The sequence below is a fragment of the Mastigoproctus giganteus genome, chromosome 3, assembly GCF_048544385.1.
Source record: "Mastigoproctus giganteus isolate SK-2022 chromosome 3, ASM4854438v1, whole genome shotgun sequence".
NCBI lineage: Eukaryota > Metazoa > Arthropoda > Arachnida > Uropygi > Thelyphonidae > Mastigoproctus > Mastigoproctus giganteus.
This window is the reverse complement of record NC_143577.1, coordinates 160,954,306-160,980,289: the sequence shown is the minus strand read 5'-3', so window position 1 is coordinate 160,980,289 and position 25,984 is coordinate 160,954,306. Positions and strand designations below refer to the sequence as shown.

Genomic DNA, 25,984 nt, shown 5'->3' with positions numbered 1-25,984 from the left:
CGAGGTGTACAACCAAAATGATCCTTACAACAAAAAATTAGGTATCGGTATAAAAAGTTAGAAATACAACCAAAACAAGTCCTACAGTCCTCTGTAGAACTTGTTTTGGTTGTGTTTCTTTTAATTTACCCATTAATCTAGAATAAAAACACTACTATTATCCCATGCGTGGTATGTGTACTTACTTTTTTTTTTATCTTCAGCATTTAGTTGAAGTTTTTACGTTTACCCAAAGCATTTAGTTTATCCAAACCTTTCAAGGCCTTAAGCACCTCAATCAAGTGTTTATCACTACTGTAAAAATTCCTATACTTCACTGACAGAACCCTATGAGCTGCCCCATGTAACCTTCCTACACTATTCAGAAAACCTGTGCAGTTAGATATGAAAAACTTTGCAGTCAGATATGAAGTTCTCTGAGCAATTCAGAAAGGCTACCAGGGCAGCTCATGGGGTTTTGTCAATAATATATAGGAACTTTGCTAGCAGGAATAAGGGGTGATGATCCCATTGTACAAGGCAAAGGTTAGGCAGCATCTTGAGTACTGTATACATATCCAGAGGCCTCATTTTAGGAAGGATGGAGATCTGCTGGAATGGGTGCAGAGAGGAATGAAAGGATAGTCTTAAAACTGCAATATACAGAGACTAGGCACCTACAAAGTGATCTGATTGAGGTGTTTTAGGCTTTGAATGGATTATGAAAGCTCAGTGCTGATGGCATTCTTCCTCGATTATGTATGATGGGACATAAATTCAAAGTGAGAAAGGATGGCTGCAGGATAAATGCACTGTCAGAGGTTTTCCCGGGGAGGACCAAACTTCTATCTTTGTTGTGGATGTGGGTAGTTTGAATAAATTCATGGAAGAACTAGACAAATAATTGGAGAGGACAGGTGATGTGTGAAGGGGTTTTTTTTTTGGATGATGCTTTATTCCTTTCTGGCATCGTATTCCACTAATATGAATACTTCATATCAGATTATATAGTCACTACCAAGTCCTCATTATCTACAATCATGAGTTTGGTGATACCCAGGTAGTAAATTACTGTGGAATCACAGCTACCCATATGCCAGTCCTTGCATTTTCCAGTATTAAACTTCAGCTGCCATTTCTTTCCCCATCCAAATAATTTATCTAAGTCTGGTTGAAGTAGCATATCTTAATTATGTCATTACTGCTCTGCTCACTTTTGCATCATCATCATCAGAAAATTTGGACATCAAACATGAAATACTTGCATCGATATCATTAATGGTTACAAACAGCAAAGGGCCTAGAACCAAACCCTGTGGGGTACACTCATTACATTAATTCAATGAAGAAAAATGCTCTTTATAACTATGTTCTGTCTCCTGGAACTATTTATCTCTTTATCCATAGTAATAACCAGTGGTGGGATTCAGCCGGTTTGCACCGGTTCAGCAGAATCGATACCTAATTTTTTGTTGAGTTTGGCAAACCGGTTGTTAAAATGGCACTTGTGATCAGGGTTCTCTCTAAGGTGGGCATCTGGGCAGCCACCCAATGTGGAAATCACAAATTTACATTCCTTACTCTTTTTTAACGTTCATCTATGCAACAGTGTATTCCAAGTGAACGTAGTAATGTTCATTCCATCCATAGGTGAAAAAAATTAGACGGAACTATGCTTGTAATATTTATTTATTCATTTCATAAAACTCATTACACCTTTGATAAAATACTACATTTTTATTCCCTCGCGTTTGTTACTCAAGTAAACAACCATATAACGTAAAGAGAAAAAGTGCCAAACAACCAGGGGGTGACACACTGTCATTTGTTTCAGCTTTGTGTTATGCCCTAAATTCACACGAGATATTATGAGTGTGTTGGTGTTCCCCGATCAATAAAAACAATAGGAAGCTAGGACACAATGAACCAATAGAAATATAGATTTCAAGGATTATCTTATCACCCATTTTGGAAGCCGTGGAAGAATGTTCTTTCATGTTGGAATCCTTATGCCAGTGTGCACGTGGTAATTAAGACGTTTTTATCAACTTTCCCGTGACAAATAGGTTTGTCGTACACATTGTTCTATCGTATTTAATCTGCATAGCCTATGCCATTTATTAATTCAGCAAGAAATTTTCGTTTAGTATCGATAAAATGAAAATGTATGTTCTGACTGATGTTTATCAATGGTTTAAGCACAGTGCTTTCTTTATAAAAGTTTATGATATGAGTCATATCATATGACCACATGTGGACAGAACCAGTAAAAATATTCATATATATATAGGCACATATCCGCTCCTACTCTATAATATATTAAAATAAAACATTTTTTAAATTTTTTGCAGTAGCCCTTAAAAGGATGAAAAGGCAACAGAGTTTGACAGATTTTTTCAATAAGAAACCAAAATCAGAATTTGTTGTATCAGAATTGGCCTTGGATGGTACAAAACAGTCAAAAGCACAACCACTCCAACTTGAAGAAAGCAGCACATCAACTATTGAAATAAAAAAATTATAACTCCAAAATTGAAAATAATCTTCCTGAATACTGGACAGTGCAACAATATAACAATTTTAAAGAAAAATATGACGGACTGGTAATTTTTAACAAAAAGTTAGGTTGCGAGTATTGTGCAAAATATGACTTCATAAAAGAGAAAAGTGTTCATGTGTTCAAAAGAATGGAAATGTTTTCAGATTGAGGCATCAGAGAAAAATAAAAAGGTACAACAAGCTTCTCTAAGGAAAAAAAATGAAAGAACATTTTTCATCAAAAGCTCATAACATTTGTAAAGAGAACTTAAAACAAAGTGAGCAGGATTCAATAACAAAAGTAATAGATACGATGAATGAAAAATATTTAAGTGCTACTTGTAGAGTATTTAATACAGTTTACAGCCTGGCAAAAAGACGTAAACCGTTTTTAGACATAGAAGATGAGATAGAAGTGCAAATTAAAAATGGATTAGATATGGGAATAGGATTACATTCTCGTAAAACTGCTGTGAAAGTAGTTGATTTCATTGCAAAGGAAATTAAAAAAGAAATATTTAATAAAATTATTGAAAATAATCTGAAAATATGTTTGATTATTGACGAAGCTTCAACGATATCCTGCAACCCAGTTATTATACTTTTCTTAAAAGTTGAGGATTCAGTTACATCACCAACAATTTTCATTGAACTAGTTAAACTGGAAAAACAAGATGCAGAGACAATATGTTCTTCAGTTATGGAAAGTTTAAATAATGTTGGGCTTACTAAGAACTACCTAGAAAAAAATTTAATAGGATTTTGCTCCGATGGTGCCAGCGTTATGCTTGGGAGAAAATCTGGAGTGAGCACTAGGATTGCAAAAGAGTTTCCAAACATAATAATATGGCACTGTTTAAATCATCGTCTCCATCTTGTTTTAGATGATTTGATAATGAAAATAAAGCAAGTAAATCATTTTAAAATATTTATTGATAAGATATATACTATTTTTCATCAATCCAATAAGAACCAAATTGAACTTTCCAAAATATCTGAACAACTTGGAATTGAAATTATAAAGATTGGTAGAGTTTTGGGACCAAGATGGGCTGCCTGTAGTTTAAGGTCAACCCTAGCTGTGTGGCGCGCTTATCCAGTGCTACATCACTATTTTTATTCAAATAAAAAGTACTTAGTAAAAAGTACATCAATGCCAAATCAGTTATATTTTATAACTGATTTGGCATTGATGATTGATATTTTAAACGAAATTTCTCTTCTTTCAAATGCACTGCAAGCAAGAAATATAGGCTGAAATATAGGTATAATAAAGGCTGAAAAACTCGTGATAAGATCTATAAAAGCATTTCAAATGCTTGGAAAGGAAAAGGGTCCATACAAAAAAAAAGTTGATGAATTAATTACTTCAGAAACCTTCAAAATTATAAAATTTGTAGAAAATCATCGATTTGTCGGGCTTCCTTGGGAAAGACTTTTAGAAAACATCGTAACAAATTTGAAAAAAAGACTAATGGATTGTGAACAATCCATTAGTCATTTAAAAGCAAGTTGTAGCCAATTTCAAGATAGAAATAAATTACAATTTCTCGGAGCCAGATTACTGGAATATTGAAGAAGTACTAGTTCCATGGAAAGCAGCTGAAGAACAATTGCACGTATTTAATGACATTTTTAATTACCAAATTGATATTAAAGATTATCGAGATTTCGTTGAAAACATTTTAAAAAATTCCCAGAATTATGCAATTCCTGAAAGTATTCAAAGGGCTAAAAATATTGTCAGAACAACTGCTGTAAGTTCAGCAGAAGCGGAAAGGGGTTTTTCAAAGATGAACATAATATGTTCAAAGAGAAGTCGCCTAACTGTTTCTAATATATCAAACACAATGACTATTAGTCTAAATCGGCCTACCTCTAAAGGAATGGAATCCTACTCCTACAGTGAAAAGATAGTTAAGGATAAATCACTCAGCCAATGATGCTCAGATAAAAGTGAAGAAAATTGCAAGTGAGGATGCCAATCAAGAAGCAATATGGAAATATCTTAAATAACAGTTTTATTGTTTTCTGTCAGGTATTATTTAATATTTTTTCATTAATATTTTAAAACTCTTTCTTATAACATAATCTAGTTTTGTGGATCTCTTTTATTGTTCTTATTTAAGTATTAACTTAAATATGCATGAAATAATAAACTATCTTTTGGTATATAGTTTTTTTATACTTAGAACGGTCATTCGGGCAGCGAACCGGTTGTTAAATTATTTGAATCCCACCATTGGTAATAACTTATCCTTAATGGCATATTGCTCTAGTTTATACAATAATAATTCATGTGGGACTGTATCAAAACCTTTCTGAAACCAAAGGAACTGATGTCAAAGTTATTTCTTCCATCCAATTCTTTATTGATAACCCCACAGTAGTTAATTAGATTAGTCAGTCGTGATCTGCCTGTGTTGTTATTCCTTTATAATTCCATATATTTCATGTACTTAACTAGTCATGTATTCTGTCCCCAAGGACTTCATAATCTTTCCTGGTGCAGAAGTCAAACTGACAGGTCCAAAGTTGTTCATTTCACTATTTGAGCCACCTCTGTGAATATAAGACATGTTTGTATATCTCCTATCAATGCAAACTTGACCTGAATCCAAGGATGTTGTCATTAAAACAGCTAAAAGTTTGCTGACATCTTTTGATATAAGCAAACTTTTAGATGGAAGCAGCAGAAAACATAATAAGCAATCTTTATCTTAGCTCCATTAAATTTGAATTAATGATGATGTTACTGGTTGTGTATACATAAAGGAACAGTATGAATTTAAAAGTCTAAAATTTTTATAAGCATAAAGCATAAAATTATTTGATAAAGCAAATTCTTACTTATGGCATAATTCTTCACATCTAAACCCTACTGAAACAGCAAACATTCCAATGTAATCTGTAATACCAGTTTCTTGTGGTGCAATGAAATCTGACAGACAAAGATATGGATCATCATTATCTTTTTCAGCCTAATTAAAAAAAAAAAAAAGGGTAAAAAGTAGAATTTTTTCTTAACATCTAACAGCAAAGTTTATATAAATATTGTTTCAAGCAATATGAAAAAGAAATTAATACTATAACACATGAATCGAAAACATAAAGAGTTAGCATTCTAATAACAACAATGTTTAATGGTGTTCTATTTATCTGATAACACTAGCCAACACAATTTTTACTTGAAAGAACTTAAATGCTGCTTTTGACCAATTTTTATGTATAGATTTTGAAAATAGCCATGATAATTTCACATCATGTCACAGTTATTAAATATAGAGGGAGTTACATTTTACCAAAATATGCCAATTTTGCATAATGTAGCCAGTAATATATGACATACTGATTTATTTTAACAGATATAAGCTAATTCTCTTAATTTTAGCAATCGATTTTGACCTCAGTTTTCTTGTGTTAAACATAATTAGACTGCTGCCTATAGGTTCTCCGTAGCCGAGTGGTCAGGAGCACGAGTGCAGTAGCACACGCTCTTTGAGTAGACCGGGGTTCAAGCCCCTGACTGCTGAATACGGTCGATCTGCCAACCTGCACTGGACCAGCGTGGCAGATTATGGTCCATTTCCCTCAACATGAATTGTTGAGGAGGCTTCCATCCTGCAGTGGGTTGATAATGGCTGCACTTTACCTTTTTTTTTTACCTATAGGTTCAAATTCTGATGCAACAATTTACAAATCAAAGAAAGCACACTTTGTGTTTTTGGTGAGGATTTTTGTAGGCTGTGCCAAGATTTTCAAAGTATTAACTTGGAAAATCTTGGCACATGTTCTCAGGGTTGTAAATCTGTTCTCCAAACATAACCAGCCCCTTGAGAGTAGGAGGTTGCGATAGAAGAACATTATGTTGTGCAACATTGGAACAAATGGGATGAGTGAATACCCTGACAATGTAATGTAAAATATATTCCTTTAGTATCTTCAAACAAGGTTCTTTTTCCACCCCTGCACATCAAACTTGGATTGATGAAAAATGTTGTGAAGGGACTAGATAAGAAGGTAACAGATCTGCATACTTGAGAAGTGTGTTTCCCAAATTAGGAAACTCCTGAAAGATGATGTGTTTGAAACCAAGTTAAAGGAGGTTGAATTTGGCAGCTTGGCGATCATTTAAGGCAGTAGTACATGTTTTTTTGGGTAATAGGAAAGAAGAAAACTATGAAATGTTGGTGTCTAATTTACTTAAGTGCTACAAAAACATAGGCTGTCGAATGTGATTGAAAATTCATTTTCTTCATTCCCATCTTGAATTTTCTCCTGAAAATCTGAGAGATGTGTGATGAATGAGGGGAGTGGTTTCATCAAGATATATCCACAATGGAAAGGCAGTATCAAGGTTGCTGGGATCCTGTAATAATGATAATTATTATTATAATTAGCTTATGGTGCAAGGAAGCCTGAGGCTTTTGTTGCACCAGCCAAAAAAAAAAAAAAAAAAAAAAAAATTAAGTTACCCTGAGAGAGTGTTTGTGTGTGTGTGTCAGAAATACAAGGGAATCACCAAGAAAGAGAAGAATGATGATATCCAGCTCAGGACCCTGGGTGTGCCAAGCCCATACTCGCCAGATGTGAGTATGGGCTTGGCACACCCAGCCCATACTCACCCATACACCCAGCCCATAATTTGAAATATGTATACAAGCCTGGGGCTTGTATACATATTTCAAATTATTTGTTCTATGTATAGCAAATTGATGATATATAAAGTTATTATTATATATCTGAATAAAAATAAGAATAAAGTTGAGTTGTTCCACACACAAAACTTTGAATTTTCTTTTCAGAAAACTCAGTGTTCACACATATCTATATACACACATACATACAAACATATATATATATATATATATATATATATGGGTCTGAAAACTTTTTTGAAGGGGTCAAAAAAAATGCAGTGTGTGTACCCTGTATGCTTGAAAAATGTTTTATTTTATGTGAAAACGTCTATGGCGGCACTAGAGTAAAACGGTTTAAATTTTTGAACAGTTTGATCAAAATTTACTTACACTACTTAGAAAGTTGATGTTCATCAAAATCTTGAGAAGCAGATTTTATTAAAGTCTGCATTTTTTTTGTTCTCTATGTTTTGGAACTTGTTCCTTTTTGACACGAGAGGCTTCTTTAGTGGCTATGAAGCTTTTATTCTTTTTTTTTTTTTTTTTTGAAATATGCACAAAGGAAGGTTGTTCCAGAAAATGGCACTAGAATGAATAAATGAGGAAGATGAAAAGTTGTTAGATTAAAGTTGGACAGTAAATGGATGTTGGCTGGTGGCGGCACGTGTTCGGACTGTTTTGAAAGAGAGAGCGGGAATTATAGAAGCCAATTCAGAAGAACAGTACCCATGGAAGTATCTGTAGAAAAGGCATGCAGCAGACACAGTATGCCTATGAGACAGCAAGTGGAGAGACTGTTAGAGAGGAGTCATCAATTAATCTAACTGCCCTCTTCTGAATGGAATTTAGAAGCCGCAGAGAGGTTTTGGGGGCACTGCCCCAGATGTTTTTTTTTTTTTTTTTTTTATGTGAACCCCAGACATGAGAGGTATTACAACCTATAGTACTTAGTACCGTGCTTGGGTTGGAGGTTGAGAAGACGAAAGAAGATATTTGTTGACATTGGACTTGAACTTCTGTAGATTGTAATTTTCAGGAAATACGCATGAAGGAAGGTTGTTCCAGAAAACGGCAGTTGAATGAATAAATGAGGAAGATGAAAAGTTGGTTCTGTGGGTTTGAAGTTGGACAGTAAATGGATGTTGGCTGGTGGCGGCACATGTTCGGACTGTTTTGAAAGAGAGAGCGGGAATTATAGAAGCCAATTCAGAAGAACAGGGCCCATGAAAGTATCTGTAGAAGAGGAATGCAGCAGAAACAGTACGTCTATGAGAAAGCGAGTGGAGAGACTCTGTTAGAGATGAATCATTAATTAACCTAACTGCCCTCTTCTGAATGGAATCAAGAAGCCTTGAGAGAGGTTTTGGGGGCACCATCCCCAGATATGTGGGAACAATATTCCATGGCAGAGCGGATTTGCGATTTATACAGAGTGAGCAGCTGTTTGGAAGAAAAGTAATGTCGAGAGCGAAAGAGAAAACCAAGTTTTTTAGATGCAGAGGAAGCAATATTTGTAATGTGCTTGTGCCAAGAGAGATTAGAAGTCAGGGTAATCCCCAAAAGAGATATATCATTTTGCCTAGAAATCGGAGTGTCACTAAAGATAAGCATAGGAGCAGAAGAATTCTTTTTGCGAGATATAAGACAAGACTGAGTTTTAGAAGGGTTGAAATCAACTAAGTTGTCTTTGCCCCACTGGAGAATTACCTGAAGGTCGGCATATAAGGAATTGGTAGCAGATTTTCGAGAAGTTGAAGCTGATTGAGCAGGACAAGGTTTCTCAAAATGGAAAGTGGAATGCAAAGTGCTATCATCGGCAAAACTATGGATAGGATTTCCAGTCAATGGAAGAAGGTCATTAATATGCAAGAGGAAAAGAGTGGGGGAAAGAACTGAACCTTGGGGGGGACACCGGCATTAGTGGAGAAGTTAGAAGACAGAGAGCCATCTACCATCACCCTCAGTGAGCGATCAGAGAGAAAACTGGATAACCAATTACTAAAAACAGTTGGCAAACCATAAGATGGAAGCTTGTTTAGAAGACCTTTATGCCAAACATGATCAAAAGCCTTTGAGATATCAAGAGCAACTACTTGTGTTTCACCGAACCTTTCCATTGAATTAGTTCATAAATGGGTAACATAAGCCAGAATATCACCAGTGGATCGACTGACAGAATCCATACTGGCGATCGTTGATCAGACTGAAGGTTTCTAGGTAGTTTAAGAGTTGGCGGTTAATTGATTTCTCCATTACTTTAGAAAGAGTAGAAGTAATTGCAATGGGACGATAATTGGATGGGAGTGATTTGTCACCCTTTTTAGGAACTGGCTGGATATGAGTAAATTTCCAAGCAGAAGAAAAAACACCTTTGGAATAAGAAAGTGAAAAAAAGGCAGCAAAGAATTGGAGTAATTTCAGGAGCACAGGTTTTGAGAACAAGTGGAGAAATACCATCAGGATCTGGAGCTTTCTTAGCATCAAGTTTAATCAAAATCCTTCTGATATCCTTTTGACGGAAGACCACAGGAGGCATTGAATGACGCGTGTTGGGAATGGTGGGAGGTGTTTTACCAAGATCATTAATACATGAACTGGAAGAAAAATGGGATGCTAGCAGGTCCGCTTTCTCCTTGGCTGAAGTGACAACAGAACCATCTGGTTTGGACAGAGGTGGGCAAAAGTTGCGGCCAATAGCTTGGCAAGAGACCAGAATGCTCGGCTACCATTAGGGCAAGAAGCAAGTTTTCTACTCTTTATCATCATCAGCCATTTTCAATCCACTGTAGGATGAATGCCTCTCCAGCAACTTTCCAGTTACTTCTGTTTTGAGCACTGGCCATCCATTTACTACCCACAAACTCATGAATTTCATCTATCCATATCCGCCTTTGTCTTCCAGGTTTTCTTCTAGCTCCTCTTGGATACCATTCTGTTATTTTCTTAGTCCATCTGTCATCATGTCTTCGAGCTTCTCTATGTCTTCGAGCTTCTTCTACTCTTAGCCTGTTCAAACTCTAGTTTGGACTGATTAATAACTGCTTTAAAATTGTTGCGAGCTTTTGTGTAGGCAGAAAATGAAACTGAAGAATTAGAAACAAGCCAATTACGATATGCAACATTCTTCTCTTGAACAGCCTTGGCACATTTATTGGAAAACCAAGGTTTAGATAAAGGACGAGATTTTAAAGTGGAGTGTGAGATAAAGGATTCCATTCCTGCAAGAATAATTTCACTGACACGATCTGAGCAAATGTTGACATCAGAAGTTTTGAAACAGTAATCCGACCAAGGAAATGAAGAAAAGAAGTCTCGCAGGTTATCCCATTTTGCATTCTTGTAATGCCAAACAACATGAGGTTGGGAATAGCCATGAGATAAAGGTTCCATTGGAGAAGAGAAAATCACCAAGTTGTGATCTGAAGTGCCTAAAGGACCTCTCACTTCAACCGGTACTTAGAAGGGTTGTTTGTGAGAAAAAGATCAAGCGTATTGGCTGTATGATTTGGATTGTCCGGTATTCTTGTAGGTAAATGAACAATCTGTGCTAGGTCATTAGTAATTGCAAAAGCCTCAGCATCTCAACCTTCTGGGTCGGTGTGACTAGAAAACGAAAGCCAGCTGCAGTTGTGAACATTAAAATCACCAAGAAAAATTACCTCACTGTTAGGAAAGTTGGACTGGAGAAAGTCAGGTTGCAAAGAGAGGAAGTCAAAGAGCTCCAAGTGATTAGTGGAGTTGGGAGAATGGTAGAGACAACAGATGAATTTGACACAATGAGATAGAGAGATCTGAAGCTAGAGAAGATCAAAGGGAGGAGATTCCAAATTGCCAAGTCTCTGACAGGGAATATCAGAACGGACATATGCACAAGTACCACCTTTGAGGCGAAAGGAATCATACAGTGAATAATTTGGGCATCTGAGATGAGCAGTAGTTGAATCAACCGATAACTGAGATTCTGTCAGAAAAAGTACATGGGGTTTGGCAGACTGCAAGTGGAAATGGACATCGTTGAGATTAGAATTCTTGCATAATATTACTACCTGCTGCTTATGCTACCAAATCAACAGTGGTGACTGAGTTGGTGTCATTTAGGAAGTGACATTGCCATATCTTAGTATGTACTTACTCTACTGCATCAACTAGCTACTCTACCAAATCAACATTAGTGACTGAGTTAGCATCACTAGTGGCATTTAGGAAGTGACATCATTTAAAATCTAACAGCCACCTAATAGGAAGTGACGTAAATCGCATCATTTCCATAAAAAATTTCGTTACCAATCAATTGCGTCATTTCTGCAAAAAATTTCATTAACAATCAATTGCATCATTTTTGTAAGAAAATTTCATTAGCAATCAGTTTTACTCCAGTGCTGCCATAGATGTTTTCACATCAAAAACCAAACTATTAGGCCACCCGAATATTTAAATTCATATGCCGTGCTGTGTGTCTTATGTCTGGTAATTGTAAATGTTCTGTGGACGATTTGTGTTTTTCTGGAAGAAAAATCCCAGTTTTTTAAGGAGGAAACCTTGGTATCTATGCTTTTGATAATAAATATAAATTAAAATATGTATAGATTTTGCACAATATTTTTGTAAATAATATACATACAATTGTGCTATGCATATTATGACTTTATCTTAAGAAAAATACATACAGTAATCACTTATTTTCTTCTGCACCTTCTTTCGGCTGATAATTTTGTTTTCAACATTTGTTTGGAGTGAAGAAACCATTGAAAGTCCTTCAGTATCTTCTTCAGCGGCGAAAAACATTTTTAAATGATTGATTTGTATGAGCTCTTCTTCTATTTTCATCGGTGGTTCGTCGTTAATATGTTCTTCGACAGAATGACCTCCTTCCATTTCTTCATCCTCATGAGGAACTTCTTGAAAAATATCGATGATAATGATGTCGTTGATATCTAGAGCACCATCTTCTGTAGTGAGGTTCGAGTCTATATCTTTGTAGCCAGGGTCACTTGTAGCGGAAGTATCGTACATTATCAATAGATGTTGAAGTTCTTGTTCTTCTTGGTGCTCCGCATTGCTGTTCACAACTTCAATTTTTGAGTTTGAGAAACCAGACTTTACAAAACAGTTCACGACAGTTTGTTTTCTAATTGCGTTTACTGAAGAGGAATTCCACTGATTCACATCTAGGATGCTGAGTTTCTTTGCAAGGTCACACGCACATGTTACATCATTCATGTTTGCAATGAGATGTCTTAAAACACGTTTTCTGTAGTGAAGTTTAAAATTTTTTATTATCCCTTGATCCAAGGGCTGACACTCTGCAGATGTGTTTGGTGGCAGAAAAACGATTTGAATGTTGGACAATTCAATGTGCGGGTGAGATGCAGCATTATCCATGAAAAGAATAATTTTTCTGTTTTGATGAATCATGTTTTGGTTAAAGTGACATCCATTCACTCATGATATCGCGTGTCATCCACGCTTTTTTATTAGATTAGACCTCCAGTCAACATTCAAAAGATTCAACTTTATGCCCTTGAAACAATGAGGATTTTGTGGTTTTCCTATAACAAGAGGTTGTTCAAAGTCTCCCAGCATATTTGTACACAATAGTACAGTCAAGCGTTCCTTAGAAATTTTTCTGCCCTGGCACTTTTCGTTTTTTAGACTCATTGTTTTTTCAGGAAGAGCTTTAAAAAACAACCCTGTTTCGTCACAGTTGTAAATATCCTTAGCTTCAAAATCACGACATAAATCTTCCAATTTGACAGTCCTCTCTGTTACAACCCCAGTATCAACAGATCCACCTTCACCACTTACGGTTTTCCAAGAAATTTTATGCCGAGTTTTGAACTTGTCTAGCCATCCCACAGAAGCTTTGAACTCATTTACTCCCATAGATTTTGCAACCTCCAAAGCCTTTTCCCTAATAATAGGCCCATTAATGGGAATTTTTTTAGCACGTGCGTGACAAAACCACTCATACATAACATTGTCAATTTGAAGTCCAACAGTTTTTGGGAATGATTTTTGAACCTGATCATTTACGTGTTGCCAAAATTGTTTTAGCAGTTTATTTTTTTTCTTTAGGATGTCGTTTACCTGCGTCTTCCCGATTTTGGATTTTGAAACGAGATTGCGAACACTATTTTTTTGCCGATCATACGCATTAATGACTTCGACTTTATCTTTTAAAGTTAAATGTTTACGAGAAGACATTGTGCACTTCACACGACACTGAACAAAACTGAAAACTGAAACTCAAAAGACGAAAGGCCGACAAAATCCCCCCCTGCACACACCGAATTCATCAGAAGTTTTACACATGCCTTAAAATTCTTGAAAAAGGGTTTAGAACCGCGACGTAAACCTTGATAAAATTCAGAGAATCGGAAATAGAAAATAAACACACGATTGAGGCAATACGTGGAAGAAACGTTCCTAGAAAAAAGGGCCGTGAGCTCGCCCGCTGTCCGTTATGGGGAGATCAAATTAAGTGCTAATCTAAACGAAACAGTGCAGATTGCCTGTCTGCTTCTGTTACAAAGAATGTCCACTAGACAGAAGCTGAAAACACATTAAAACCAATAGAGGAGAGTTGGGGAATTTGAAAATGTCCGTTGTAGAGAGATGTCCATTAGGGGAAGTTTCACTGTATTTGGAAACATCAAACATTTTGTTAAGAGATAAAGTTGACAGTTGAATCTTTTTGGTTCTCACTTTTGAAATAATCCAAAAAAGGTTTTAGTTTCCTTTTTGATTTATAACTTTAACTTCTGCAAGTGAAGAGCTAAAAAAAAAAAGTAAATATCGAAGCTTGATTTGATACCTTGTACCGCACCTGGTGACATCATGACCAGTATTGCCTCTGCACAAAGTATTTGAATGAGCAAGGAATAAAAGAAAATGCTTTTATTTTGAAATATTCTTCATTAATAATTAACATAATTACAGATACAGTATGTGTAATAAAGTTCATAAAATTATATTTAATGTGAAATTTGTTGTTGCTTACTTTCAGATAGTTTCTTAATATTAGGTACATACTTCGTGTTTATTACTTTAATACATTTTGCAGTCAATTCATTTCCAAGTTTATTCCTGTTGGAAGATTTAACAAAATTCATTGAGAAAAACAATTTTTCACATGAATATGTGGACCCGAACATTGTGAGAAGAGCGTTAGCCAGTTTCTGCATACATGTAAAATTGTTCGGTAAAGAATACCATGCATTTAATATAATATTTTCAACTTTTAGTGTGGGCTCTTCGTTAGGCCTATCTGCATTACTTTCTGAAATTTTTCCTTCTATTTCGAAAATCAAGTTTTCAAATTTATTTTTCCACACTATGCTGCTTTAGAATTCAATTAATTCCATTTCTAAGTTAGTGATACCTAGCCACATAAAATCGTTTAGCTGCACTGTATCATACTCTGCTTTATGTGGGCATAAAATAAAGTGAAATGTATTTTCCAAACTTTTAAATTGATTATATCTCTCATGGAAAGCTTGTTTTATTTCTTGCTAAATGGTTAAATATTTTTTTAATTGCATTTTCTTGAATGTCAAGAATATTTTCAAAATCTTTAGTGTTTTGAAAATGTTTTTGTAATTGAGGAAAATATTTCATGGTGCTCATTCCCAAATCTTTAGTAAAGATGTCAAGTTTTTTCATAAATATTTTGATATTTTCAAACATCATTAATGCAATTTGTCCATGTCCCTGAAGTTTTTTATTCAGTTCATTGAAATGCTGAGTGATATCACATAAGAACATTAAATCATTTAGCCAATCTATATTCGAAAATTCGTCATAACTATTGTTTTTTTCATTCAAAAAGAGCTTTATTTCGTCTAATAAAATTTCGTCTAAATTAAATCATTTAGCCAATCTATATTCGAAAATTCGTCATAACTATTGTTTTTTTCATTCAAAAAGAGCTTTATTTCGTCTAATAAAATGACAAACCGATTAAGAACTTGGCCGCAACTGAGCCATTGAACATTGTTGTATGTCAAAATCCCAGAATATTGGCACTCAATTTCCTCTAATAATTGTGCAAATTCTTGCTTATTAAGACCTCTTGCATTTATAAAGTTAATAACTTTAATTACAACTGGCATCACATTAGAAAATGTTTTTAAACCTTCCTTCGCACATAGAACTTGCTGGTGTATTATACAATGAAATTCTATCAGAGAATGTCTAATATTTTGCTTAAGCTGCTGAATAAAACCAATGTTTTTTCCCACCATATTGGGAGCACTGTCTGTTGTTACAGAAACAATTTTTTGTAGGTCAATTTCCATTTTTTTAAATGCATTATCAAATTCTTTAACAATATGAAGACCGGTACACCTTCCTTTCAATGTTATTAGCATTAGCATTAGTAGAGGCATTTGATGCAAGAAAGCAAGCTTATGCAGCATCAGCCAAAAAAAAAAAATAAATAAATAAATAAAAAATAACCACTTCCACTTCACCCCTCTGTTCGTTCGAAATACCTGTCCAGCTGAGCCTTAAACTTATTTAGGCTATCAACTTCCACGACAAGGGATGGAAGTCTGTTCCACCAACCAACCAACCAACCGCTGGCTAAAGGCAAATTTGAGCACGTCTATCCTACATCCGTCTTTCCTCAATTTGATTTTATGCCCTCTCAGGTGATTATTCTGAGCAAGAGGAAGAATCCCATCAGCATTGAGCATGCTCAAACCATTCAAGGCTTTATACACCTCTATCAGATCACCTTGCTGGTGCCTAGTCTCCAGACACTGTAATTTGCAAAACTTAAGCCTTTCTTCGTAAGAGCACCCCTTTGTTCCATTCACTAATCTTGTTGCCCTTCTCTGTACTCGTTCCAGCATCTCTACATCCTTCTTGAAATGAGGCCTCCAGATCTGTATACAGTACTCTAGGTGTGGCCTGACCATTGCCTTATACAAGGGAATAATCACCTCCTTATCCCTGCTAGAAAAATTCCTATATATCATCGACAATACACCATGAGCTACTCTTGCAGCCCATCTGCACTGCTCAGAGAACTTCATATCTGCCTGCGCAACCATCCCCAGGTCTCTTTCATTCTCTAACACGTTTAGTGTAGTACCACAGAGTTGATATGTTGCTCTGGGGTTGCTGTTTCCCATATGTAGTACTTTACATTTGTCAATGTTCAACTTCATTTGCCACCTCTCAGCCCATCTGCTCAACCTTTCCAGATCCTGTTGCAGTAGCATAGTGTCAGTAGTGTCCTTGACAACCCTGCCAACCTTCGTATCGTCTGCAAACTTGGACATTAAGCTTGATAAACCATCATCAATATCATTTATAAATACAGAAAACAATAATGGACCCAATACTGAACCCTGAGGGACTCCACTAATAACATTAGTCCACGATGAGCAGTGTCCATTGATTACCACTCTCTGTCTTCTCCCCCTCAACCACCCCTTTATTCATAGCAGCAATTTGCCTCCAATGCTACACTGCTCCAATTTGTGTAGCAGTCTTTCATGTGCAACAGTATCAAAAGCCTTTCTAAGATCCAAGTATATAATATCAAAGTTATTCCCTGCATCCAGTTCTTTTATGACTGCATCATAGTATCCAATGAAATTGGTCAGGCAAGACTTCCCCTTAACAAAACCATGCTGTGTCCGAGCTATAACTGAAGTCTTGTCTAGATGATCCTGCAGTGCTTCCATTAATTTTCCGGGAACAGAAGTTAAACTAACAGGTCTATAATTACTTGTGTTGCCCTTTGATCCTCCTTTGTGAATTGGGGTCACAATTGCACATCTCCAGTCCATGGGTACTTCCCCTGAGTCCAAGGAAGCTCTCATAATTATGGCTAAGGGTTTGCTTACTTCCTTTGCTGCCTCCTTTAATATAACTGGATAGATCCCATCCATCCCAGGTGCCTTTCTTGTATTTATCTTCAACAATTTCTCCTCCACTTTACTCTCAGTTATTACAAGATTCTCTAGCTTACTGCCAGACTTGAATACACCTCTGGCATTCCCCTCGCTGAATAACTCCTCGTGTGTGAATGTCGATGCAAAATATTCATTTAGTTTTTTAGCTACCTGAGCAGGATCATCAACAGTTGACCCATCGATATCAAGTGAACCAATCTGATTCATCCCCTTCCCTCTAGAGTTTACATAAGTAAAGAACTCTTTGCTGTTTTTCTTTGCATCCCTTGCCAAAGATTTCTCGTAATCTTCCTTCACCTGCCTAACCTCCTTTGTAACTTGGTTACAGATCAACTTGTATCTATCATAGGCTTCTGTGTCACGTGTTAATTTGTATGTATCCCATGCATTTTTCTTCTCTGCCATATATCTCATTAGTTCATCTGACATCCATTTAGGCCTAAACCTTGAACAATATTTCTTAGTTGGTATGTAAAGCCTAGTAGCTTCCAAGATAGGTTCTTTGAATGCTTCCCATTTTGAATTTGCTGTTGGTAACATCATCAGTTGGTCCCACTGTATAGAATTTAAATACTGTCTCAGACCATCGTAGTCGCCTTTACGAAAGCAATAACCCTTCCCTTTACCCCTAATGGTAGTTACCTCTTTGAGTGAATCCCACTTCAGCACACTGTGATCACTGCCACCTAGTGGGTCATTTACCTGCAGATTCTTAATGCATGAAGAATCACTACTGATAATCAAATCAAGAGTATTACTTCCTCTAGTTGCCTCCCAAACATGCTGATGTAGAAAACAATCATCCAATAAATCCACAAAAGCCTTGCTAGTGTGTGAGTGACCAGCCACCAAATTCCAGTCGATATCTGGGAAATTAAAATCCCCCATTATAAGACTCTCTGATTTACTGGTCCACTCTATTTCCCTGTGCAGTTTCTTATTATACTCATCAGAGTCATTACGCCTATAGCACACTCCCACTCTCAATTTTGATCTCCCAATGCTTAGGTCACACCAAACTGACTTTACACTGCACTGTCCAGCAAGGTTGACTGGGCTCACTTCCTTGGATTTTATGTGTTTCTTAACTAATAGCATAACCCCTCCTCCCTTCCTATCCTGTCTATCCTTACTGTAGACATTATACTCCCCAAATTCCAGTTCTGCATTCCTTATATCTGTGTGACACCACGTCTCTGAAATCCCAACAATATCTGCCTTTGATGTTTTGAGCAATACCTCAAATTCATCAAATTTATTTTCTAAACTCTTAGCATTGGTGTCATCATCATCATCATCAGCCATTTTCAATCCACTGCAGGATGAAGGCCTCTCCAGCAACTTTCCAGTTGCTTCTGTTTTGAGCACTGGACATCCATTTACTACCCACAAACTCATGAATTTCATCTATCCATCTCCGCCTTTGTCTTCCAGGTTTTCTTCTAGCTCCTCTTGGATACCATTCTGTTATTTTCTTAGTCCATCTGTCATCATGTCTTCGAGCTATGTGTCCTGCCCAAGACCATTTTAGTTCTTTAGTTTTGATAAGAATGTCCTTTACTTGAGTTTGTTGCCTAATCCATGTGTTTCTCTTCTTATCTAACAGTCTTATTCCCAATATGATTCGTTCCATTCTTCGCTGTGTAGTTCTCAGCTTCTCTTCCATTCTTTTGGTGAGTGCCCAAGTTTCACTTCCATAAGTCATGGTGGGGAGTATACATTGGTCCATTATTTTACGTTTCAGACAAACTGGGATATTGCTCTTCAGTATGTGACTATATTTCCTGAATGCTATCCATCCAAAATTTATTCTTCTCTTGACTTCCAGCCATTTATCATTATTACAGCTAATAACTTGTCCCAGATAAGTATATGACTCCACCTTTTCAATTACTGCTCCTTCAATCATTATGTCTCTTTCTGTGGCATACTTGTTCATCATTACTTTTGTTTTAGCCATATTCATCTTTAGTCCAAAATCCTTACTAGCTGTGCATAACTGATTAAGATTTTCCTCTAATTCTTTGGGATCATGGCTTATGACCACAATGTCATCTGCAAATCGCAAATGGTTTAGGTACTCTTCGTTCACATTGACTCCTTTCTGCGACCAGTCTAATCTTCTGAAAGCTTCCTCAAGGGCAGCAGTAAACAGCTTAGGAGATATTGTGTCTCCTTGTCGAACTCCTTTCTCAATTTTAAATTTCCTACTGTCTTTGTCTAGTCTAATAAAGGAGGTAGCACTCTCGTATATTTTCTTCAAAATCATAATATATGGGGTATCAATGCCTTGTCTTTCCAGTGCCCGAAACATTGCCTTATGCTGTAAGGAGTCAAATGCCTTTTCATAATCCACAAATGCCAGGCATAATGGTGTTTTATATTCATTTGCTTTCTCCATTAGCTGTGATATTACATGAAGGTGATCCATAGTTGAGAATCCTGTCCTAAAGCCAGCTTGCTCTTTCGGTTGATTCTCATCCAGTATTCTTTCTAATCTGTTAGTAATGACCCTTGTGAACAACTTGTAGATGTGGGATAACAAGCTAATTGGTCTATAATTTCCAATTTCTGATTTATCTCCTTTCTTATGCAGCAAAACTATGATTGCATTATTCCACTGCTTAGGCGTCACACCTTTTCTAATGCACTTTGTGAAGAGCCTTGCCAGTTTTTGTGTTATGTCTCTTCCTCCCAATTTTAACAACTCTACAGTAACTTCATCTTCCCCCGGGGCTTTCTGATTCTTCATTTTCTTCAATGCATGTTCTACCTCATCAGGAAGAATATTGGGTATGTCGTATGTGTTGCTACTTTGCAATCCATCTTCCCCACTGCTGGCATCATTCCCCTGCTCCTTGTATAATTCTCTATAGTAGTCTTCTGCTATTTGAATTATGCCTTCTCTGCTGTTTATAAGTACACCATCGCTATTCTTCAGTTTCAGTATCATTTGTCTTTCTGTATTACTGCTCATGGCTGCTGATTTATATCCTTTGTTTTCCCTTAATGCTTGTTCTACTTTTCTTGTGTTAAATCTTCTTATGTCCTCTCTGAGTCTCTTTCTAATGGCTTTGCATAACTCAGTATACTCAATTTTCTCTCTGTCAGTGTTTTTCTTGCTTTTCATTTGTCGTCTTCGGTTCATCATGACAAGTGTTTCTTGACTAATTTTTTCTTCTTTGGATTTCTTTTTCCCTATAGGTTTCTTGGGCTTTATCACTTTCAAAAAGTTGTAATATTCCTCGTCGATATCTTGGTCCTCAGCAGTCTGCAGAAGCTCATACTTGTTCTTAAGTTCCAGTACATACTGCTTTTTCTCCTCTTCTGTTATCTCAAAGACCTTTGTATTATTTACTCGAGTCAGTTTTTTCCTTTCCTTTCCTACATCTATATCAAGCGTACATCTTACCATTCTGTGATCACTTCCAACATTTACCTTATTTAGGACGGTGACATCATTCACAATATATCTTCTATTAGTGAGGATGAAGTCGATTTCATTAGTAGTTAATCCATTTGGACTCTTCCATGTCCACTTTCTGTTCACCCTTTTCTTGAAAAAAGTGTTCATTACTGACAGTCCTTGAGATTCTGCAAATTCCACAAGTCTTTCACCTCTTTTATTTCTTTCACCAATTCCAAAATTTCCTATAGTTCCCCTTTCTGTGCTGTTTTGTCTTTTTCCAACCTTAGCATTGAAGTCTCCCATAATAATAGTGTAATGGGTTTTCTGCTCATCTAGAAGACTCTCAATTTCAGTGTACATTTCTTCAACCTCTTCATCATCATGGCTCGATGTTGGTGCATAAATCATTATAATCTTTAGCATGTATCTCTTAGAAATCTTTAGTATTAGTCTTGACACTCTTGGTGATGTACTTTTGAATTCCAAAATGTTGTTTTTAAAATCTTTATGGACCAGAAACCCAATTCCACCTTCACTCCTTTCACTGTTTCCATTGGTGTACAGCAGATTTCCACTTGATAAACTTATAAGTGATTCATTTCTTCTTCTTGTTTCAGCCAAACCGATGATATTCCAATTCACATTTTCTAATTCCTTTTCCAGCTCTAATATCCTGTCTTCACCGATGAGTGTTCTTACGTTATAACAGGCCAAGTTCAGTTTCCGTGCATGGCAGCCTGGTCGTACCCAGAGATTCTTAGCACCCTCTGCTTCCACTCTAATCCTCTCGCTGCCGTAAGAGGGAGAGTGAAAGCTGCTGGGGACTGAGGGCCATTTGTTTCGTCGTGCTTTCATATTGCTGGAGGGGTTGGTCTTTTCCTCTTCATGCTGACCAGGCATCTTGAAGAGAACCACTCTACACGTTCGTTGCCACCTAAGTGACGTAACAGGGCTTACCATCGAGAAGGTGTGCATGAGTGGATTTTAGGGAGGCAGGCCAACCGGACTTCTCCTAAATCTTCTGTAATAGAGAGATATTGGATCCATCAGTGTTTTAGGCTGAGTGTCTGATAACACACAGGATACCTGTTCCCCTCTAAGCATTGGTGTACACGCAAGTATACATGCATCTGTTTCTATTCTTAGCTACCCTAACACAACCCATGTGTTTACTTGTACCGCAATGACTCCCGGCAGTCTCTGAAATATCCTGCATCTTATTTTTCAGGCATCTGCTCATTCCAATAGAAGCAGTCCAAGAATCAAGAATATCAAAGTTATTCCCTGCATCCAGTTCTTTTGTGACTGCATCATAGTATCCAATCAAATTGGTCAGGCAAGACTTTCCCTTAACAAAACCATGCTGTGTCCGAACTATAACTGAAGTCTTGTCTAGATGATCGTGCAGTGCTTCTTTAACCAGTGCCTCCATTAATTTTCCTGGAACAGAAGTTAAACTCACAGGTCAATAATTACTTGTGTCAGCCTTTGATCCTCTTTTGTGAATTGGAGTCACATTTGCACATCTCCTGTCTATGGGTACCTCCCCTGAGTCCAAAGAAGCTCTCATAATTATGGCTAAGGGTTTGCTTACTTCCTTTGCTGCCTCCTTTAATATAACTGGGCTGTGTTAGCGTAACTAAGAGTAATACATGGGCTGTGTTAGCGTAACTAAGAGTAAGAACAAGTGCATGTATACTTACACGTACACTAATGCTAGACGTATAGTAAATAAAATTGATGAATCCCCACCTGTCTTAGGTTTGAAAGGGAAAATGAGAGTAGGAGTATGTAATAGGCCTAATGACTCCGATGAGTAAAATGAACAGTTGTGCAGAGAAATAGAATGGGCCAGTAAATCAGAATATCTTGTAATGGGAGATTTTAACTTTCCAGATATTGACTGGAACTTGTGGTTGGCCACTCTTCAGGCTGAAAACGAGATTACGAGAAATCTTTGGCAAAGATAATAAGACTTTTGTGGATTCATTGGAGGATTGTTTTCAACAGCAAAATGTTCCAGGGGCAACCAGAGGGAGTAATACCCTTGATCTGATTATCAGCAGTGATTATTCATGCATTAAGAATTTGCAGATAAAGGAACCACTAGGTGACAGTGATCACAGTGTACTGATGTGGGATTTACTTAAAGATGTAACTACCATCGAGGGTAAAGGTAAGGGTTTTTGTTTTCGTCAAGTTGACTACAGTGGTCTCAGACCGTTTTTAAATTCTATAGAGTGAGATGAACTGATGATGTTACCAACGGTGAATTCTAAATGGGAAACCTTCAGGGACTTAATCTTGGAGGCTACTAGGCTTTTCATACCAACTAAGAAATACTGTTCAAGGTTCAGGCCTAAATGGATGTCGGATGAATTAATGAGGCTCATGGCAGAGAAGAAAAATGCATGTGATGCATATAAATTATCAGGTGACACAGAAGCCTATGGTTGTTGTTTGTTGTTTGGTTTTTAGGAGCATTAGCAACTAAGGCCATATTGCTCCAGGATATGCGGTGGTCATTCCTTAACCTTTCCGCATCCTCCGTATTTGGTGGTGACGGGCTCGAACCCCGGTCTAATCAAGAAGCGTGTGCTACGCACTGCTGCTCCTTCCCACCTGGCTACGGAGGCGCCTGAAGCCTATGGAAGATATAAGCTAGTCTGTAATCAAGTTACAAAGGAGGTTAGGCAGGCGAAGGCAGATTACGAGAAATCTTTGGCAAAGAGTTCTTTACTTATGTAAACTCTAGAAGGAAGGGGATGAATCAGATTGGTCCACTTAACAAGTAGCTGATAAACTGAATGCTCAAGTAGCTGATAAACTGAATGAGTATTTTGCATCTACATTCCCACATGAGGAGTTATTCAGGGAGTGGACTGCCAGACATTTTTTTATTATTATTTCTCCCTGATTGGGGGTTCCACCTCGTGATATGTATTGCTACCAAGTACACAGGGTGGTTGTTGTTGTGTCTGACGTTACTGTTGGTCGAGGAACTCTCTGATATTCCTACAGGTGTTCAGGATTGCAACTTTCTGGAGTTCCTTGTAGGTATTCGCTGGGAGACCTATTGCTGCTAGGGTCTTTGGCACCATACCTGTGGTTGACACGATGATCGGGATGATCGTTACTTGGTGCATATGCCACATCTCTTTGATCTCCTGTCTTAAGTTTGTGTACTTCCTGGTTTTTTCCCCATGGGTTTTCTGCATGTTTCCAGTGTTGGGTACCACTATGTCAATCAGATAGGTAGCCTTTTCCTTCTTGTCCACAAGGGTTATGTCCGGTCTGTTGTGCGGGTCTGTCCTATCCATTATTATTTCGTGGTCCCAGTACAGCTTTGGGTTGGGGTCTCTAGTACTGCCTGGGGTTTGTACTTGTAGTACAGTACACTTTCTTTGATCAACTGGTATTTCCTTGCTAACTTTTGATGTATTATCCTGGCTACCTGGTCGCATCTATGAGTGTACTCAGTCTGTGTGATCACCTTGCATCCCGCAGTGATGTGTTGGATCATTTCTGAAGCCAAGTGGCATCGTCGACATGTGTCATCTAACACTCCGGGCTCCTTGGCGATGTATTTTCTATAGTTCCTGGTGTTGATTACCTGGTCTTGGATGGCGAGCATGAATCCTTCAGTCTCAGGGAAGAGCGTCTCACTCATGAGCCATGCATTGGAAGCAATTTTATCTATGTGACCCTGATGGAGATCATTGTAGTATCTGCCATGGAGTGTCTTCTCTGCTCATCTTTCTAGCTTCGTTTGTACCTCCTGGTTGGGGGGGGACTCCTCACTTAGGTTGAGTTGGGTATACCGCTTGTCTATCTTCCTTATGGCCTGGTGGAGTGTTACTGGAAGTAATCCTTCAGTTTAACTATCGCTGTCTTCTGTTGCTCAATGAGGTCTATCAGGCTCCTTCCTTCTTGGTCCCGGGCAATTGTCTGTCTCTCCACGGCAGCTCTCGGGTGGTGTTGGCAGCTCTTGGTCATCATTGTCCTTGTCTTTCTCATGATATCCTCCAGCTCAGTGTTAATTCAATCTATGACCCTGAAGGAGTATGTTAGCACTGGGACTGCATAGGTGTTTATGGCTTTAACTGTGTTCCCTCCATTCCGCTTTGCTTTCTGCAGGCTTCTGAGTCTCTGATGGTATTTTTCAGTCAGGCAGACCTTAATTTCCTTGTGCTGTAACTGCTGAGCCTGCATCATCCCCAAGTATTTGTAGACCTTTCCCTCTGCCATGGCTTCGATTCTTTACCACTCTGCAGCTGGTAGTTTCGGTTGACTAATTTTCCCTGACGCAGTCCGTGGGTCTTGCGTTTGTCTAGACCAAATTCCATCCTAATATTCTTGCTGAATTCTTTGGTGATCTGGAGTAGTTGCTGAAGGTGCTTCTCGGTTCCCACGTATAGCTTGATGTCATCCATGTACATCAGGTGGGTGAGGGTGTACAGGTTCTTCCTTCCTTCTTTGAGGTTATATCCATACTTGCTACTGTTGAGATAGTGGGTTAAGTGCTAGACAGAACCACAATGGGCTCAGGGCACCCCGTGAAAGATTCCTCTCCTGATGGGTATTGGCCTGGTTGTGATGTTAATGGTGGTACTCCATTTCGCCATCGTTTCTCCTAGGAAGTTTGTCACTATCGGATTGACTTTGTAGATTTTCAGCACCTCTATTAGCCAGATATGAGGCATGGCGTCGAAGGCCTTGCGGGAATCGATGTAGGCTGTGTACATGTTGCGGCGCTTCTTGTAGCTTGCTCCATAACCGTAGCATCTACGGTTAATTGCTCCTTGCATCCTTTCTGCTGTTCGGCCATTATGTTCTGGCTCTCCAAGTGGTCTGTTATCTTCCTGGTTATGCAGCTGGTCAAGATCTTGTACATTGTTGGGAGGCAGGTGATGGGCCTATATTTCACCGGGTTTCTTGTATCTTCGTCTTTAGGCTTCAGATTTGTGATTCCTTGAGTGAGAAACTTTGGGATTGTCTCTGGGTGCCTTATCATTTGGGTGAACTGCTCTGCCAGGTACTTGTGTGTGTGCAGTACCAAATGTTCTTTGGTACTGGGCCAGCCTTGAACATGCTTTAAATAAACTTCTCTTGGAAAACACTAAGCTTTAGACTAAACTGGAAGAAAATGAAAATCATGTCTCTCTTCTTACAACTCCTGTTTCCACTACCTTAATTATGCTCTAGCACTACATGGTTCACCTTCCTCAACACCTGAATTAGAGGCTATCTCTTCCTCAACAGCCACCATTGCAACTAATTCCGCTTCGGCTCCTGCTCAACAGACTGTTATTATTTTAAAGTCAGGAGAAGTGACCAAGGCATCGAAGGAAAATGTGAAGGACATTAAAATAAAAACTATAAGGCTTATTTGTAATAAGGGTGTTGTTATAAAAACTGACTCTGAGGCTGATGTAGCAATGACTGCATCCCTGTCTAAAGTAGGGATCTCTTCATCACCCCCTAAAAAATCT

The 25,984-nt window shown here is 37.7% G+C and overlaps 1 protein-coding gene across 1 annotated transcript in view; it reads right to left on the bottom strand.

Moving 5' to 3' along the window:
• Positions 1 to 25,984, bottom strand: part of LOC150088367 (methionine synthase-like) — a 668,558-nt gene that overhangs the window by 73,642 nt on the left and 568,932 nt on the right. The window contains 1 exon segment of the mRNA XM_090370745.1: positions 5,368 to 5,498. Coding sequence (XP_090226871.1) covers positions 5,368 to 5,498 — 131 coding nt within the window.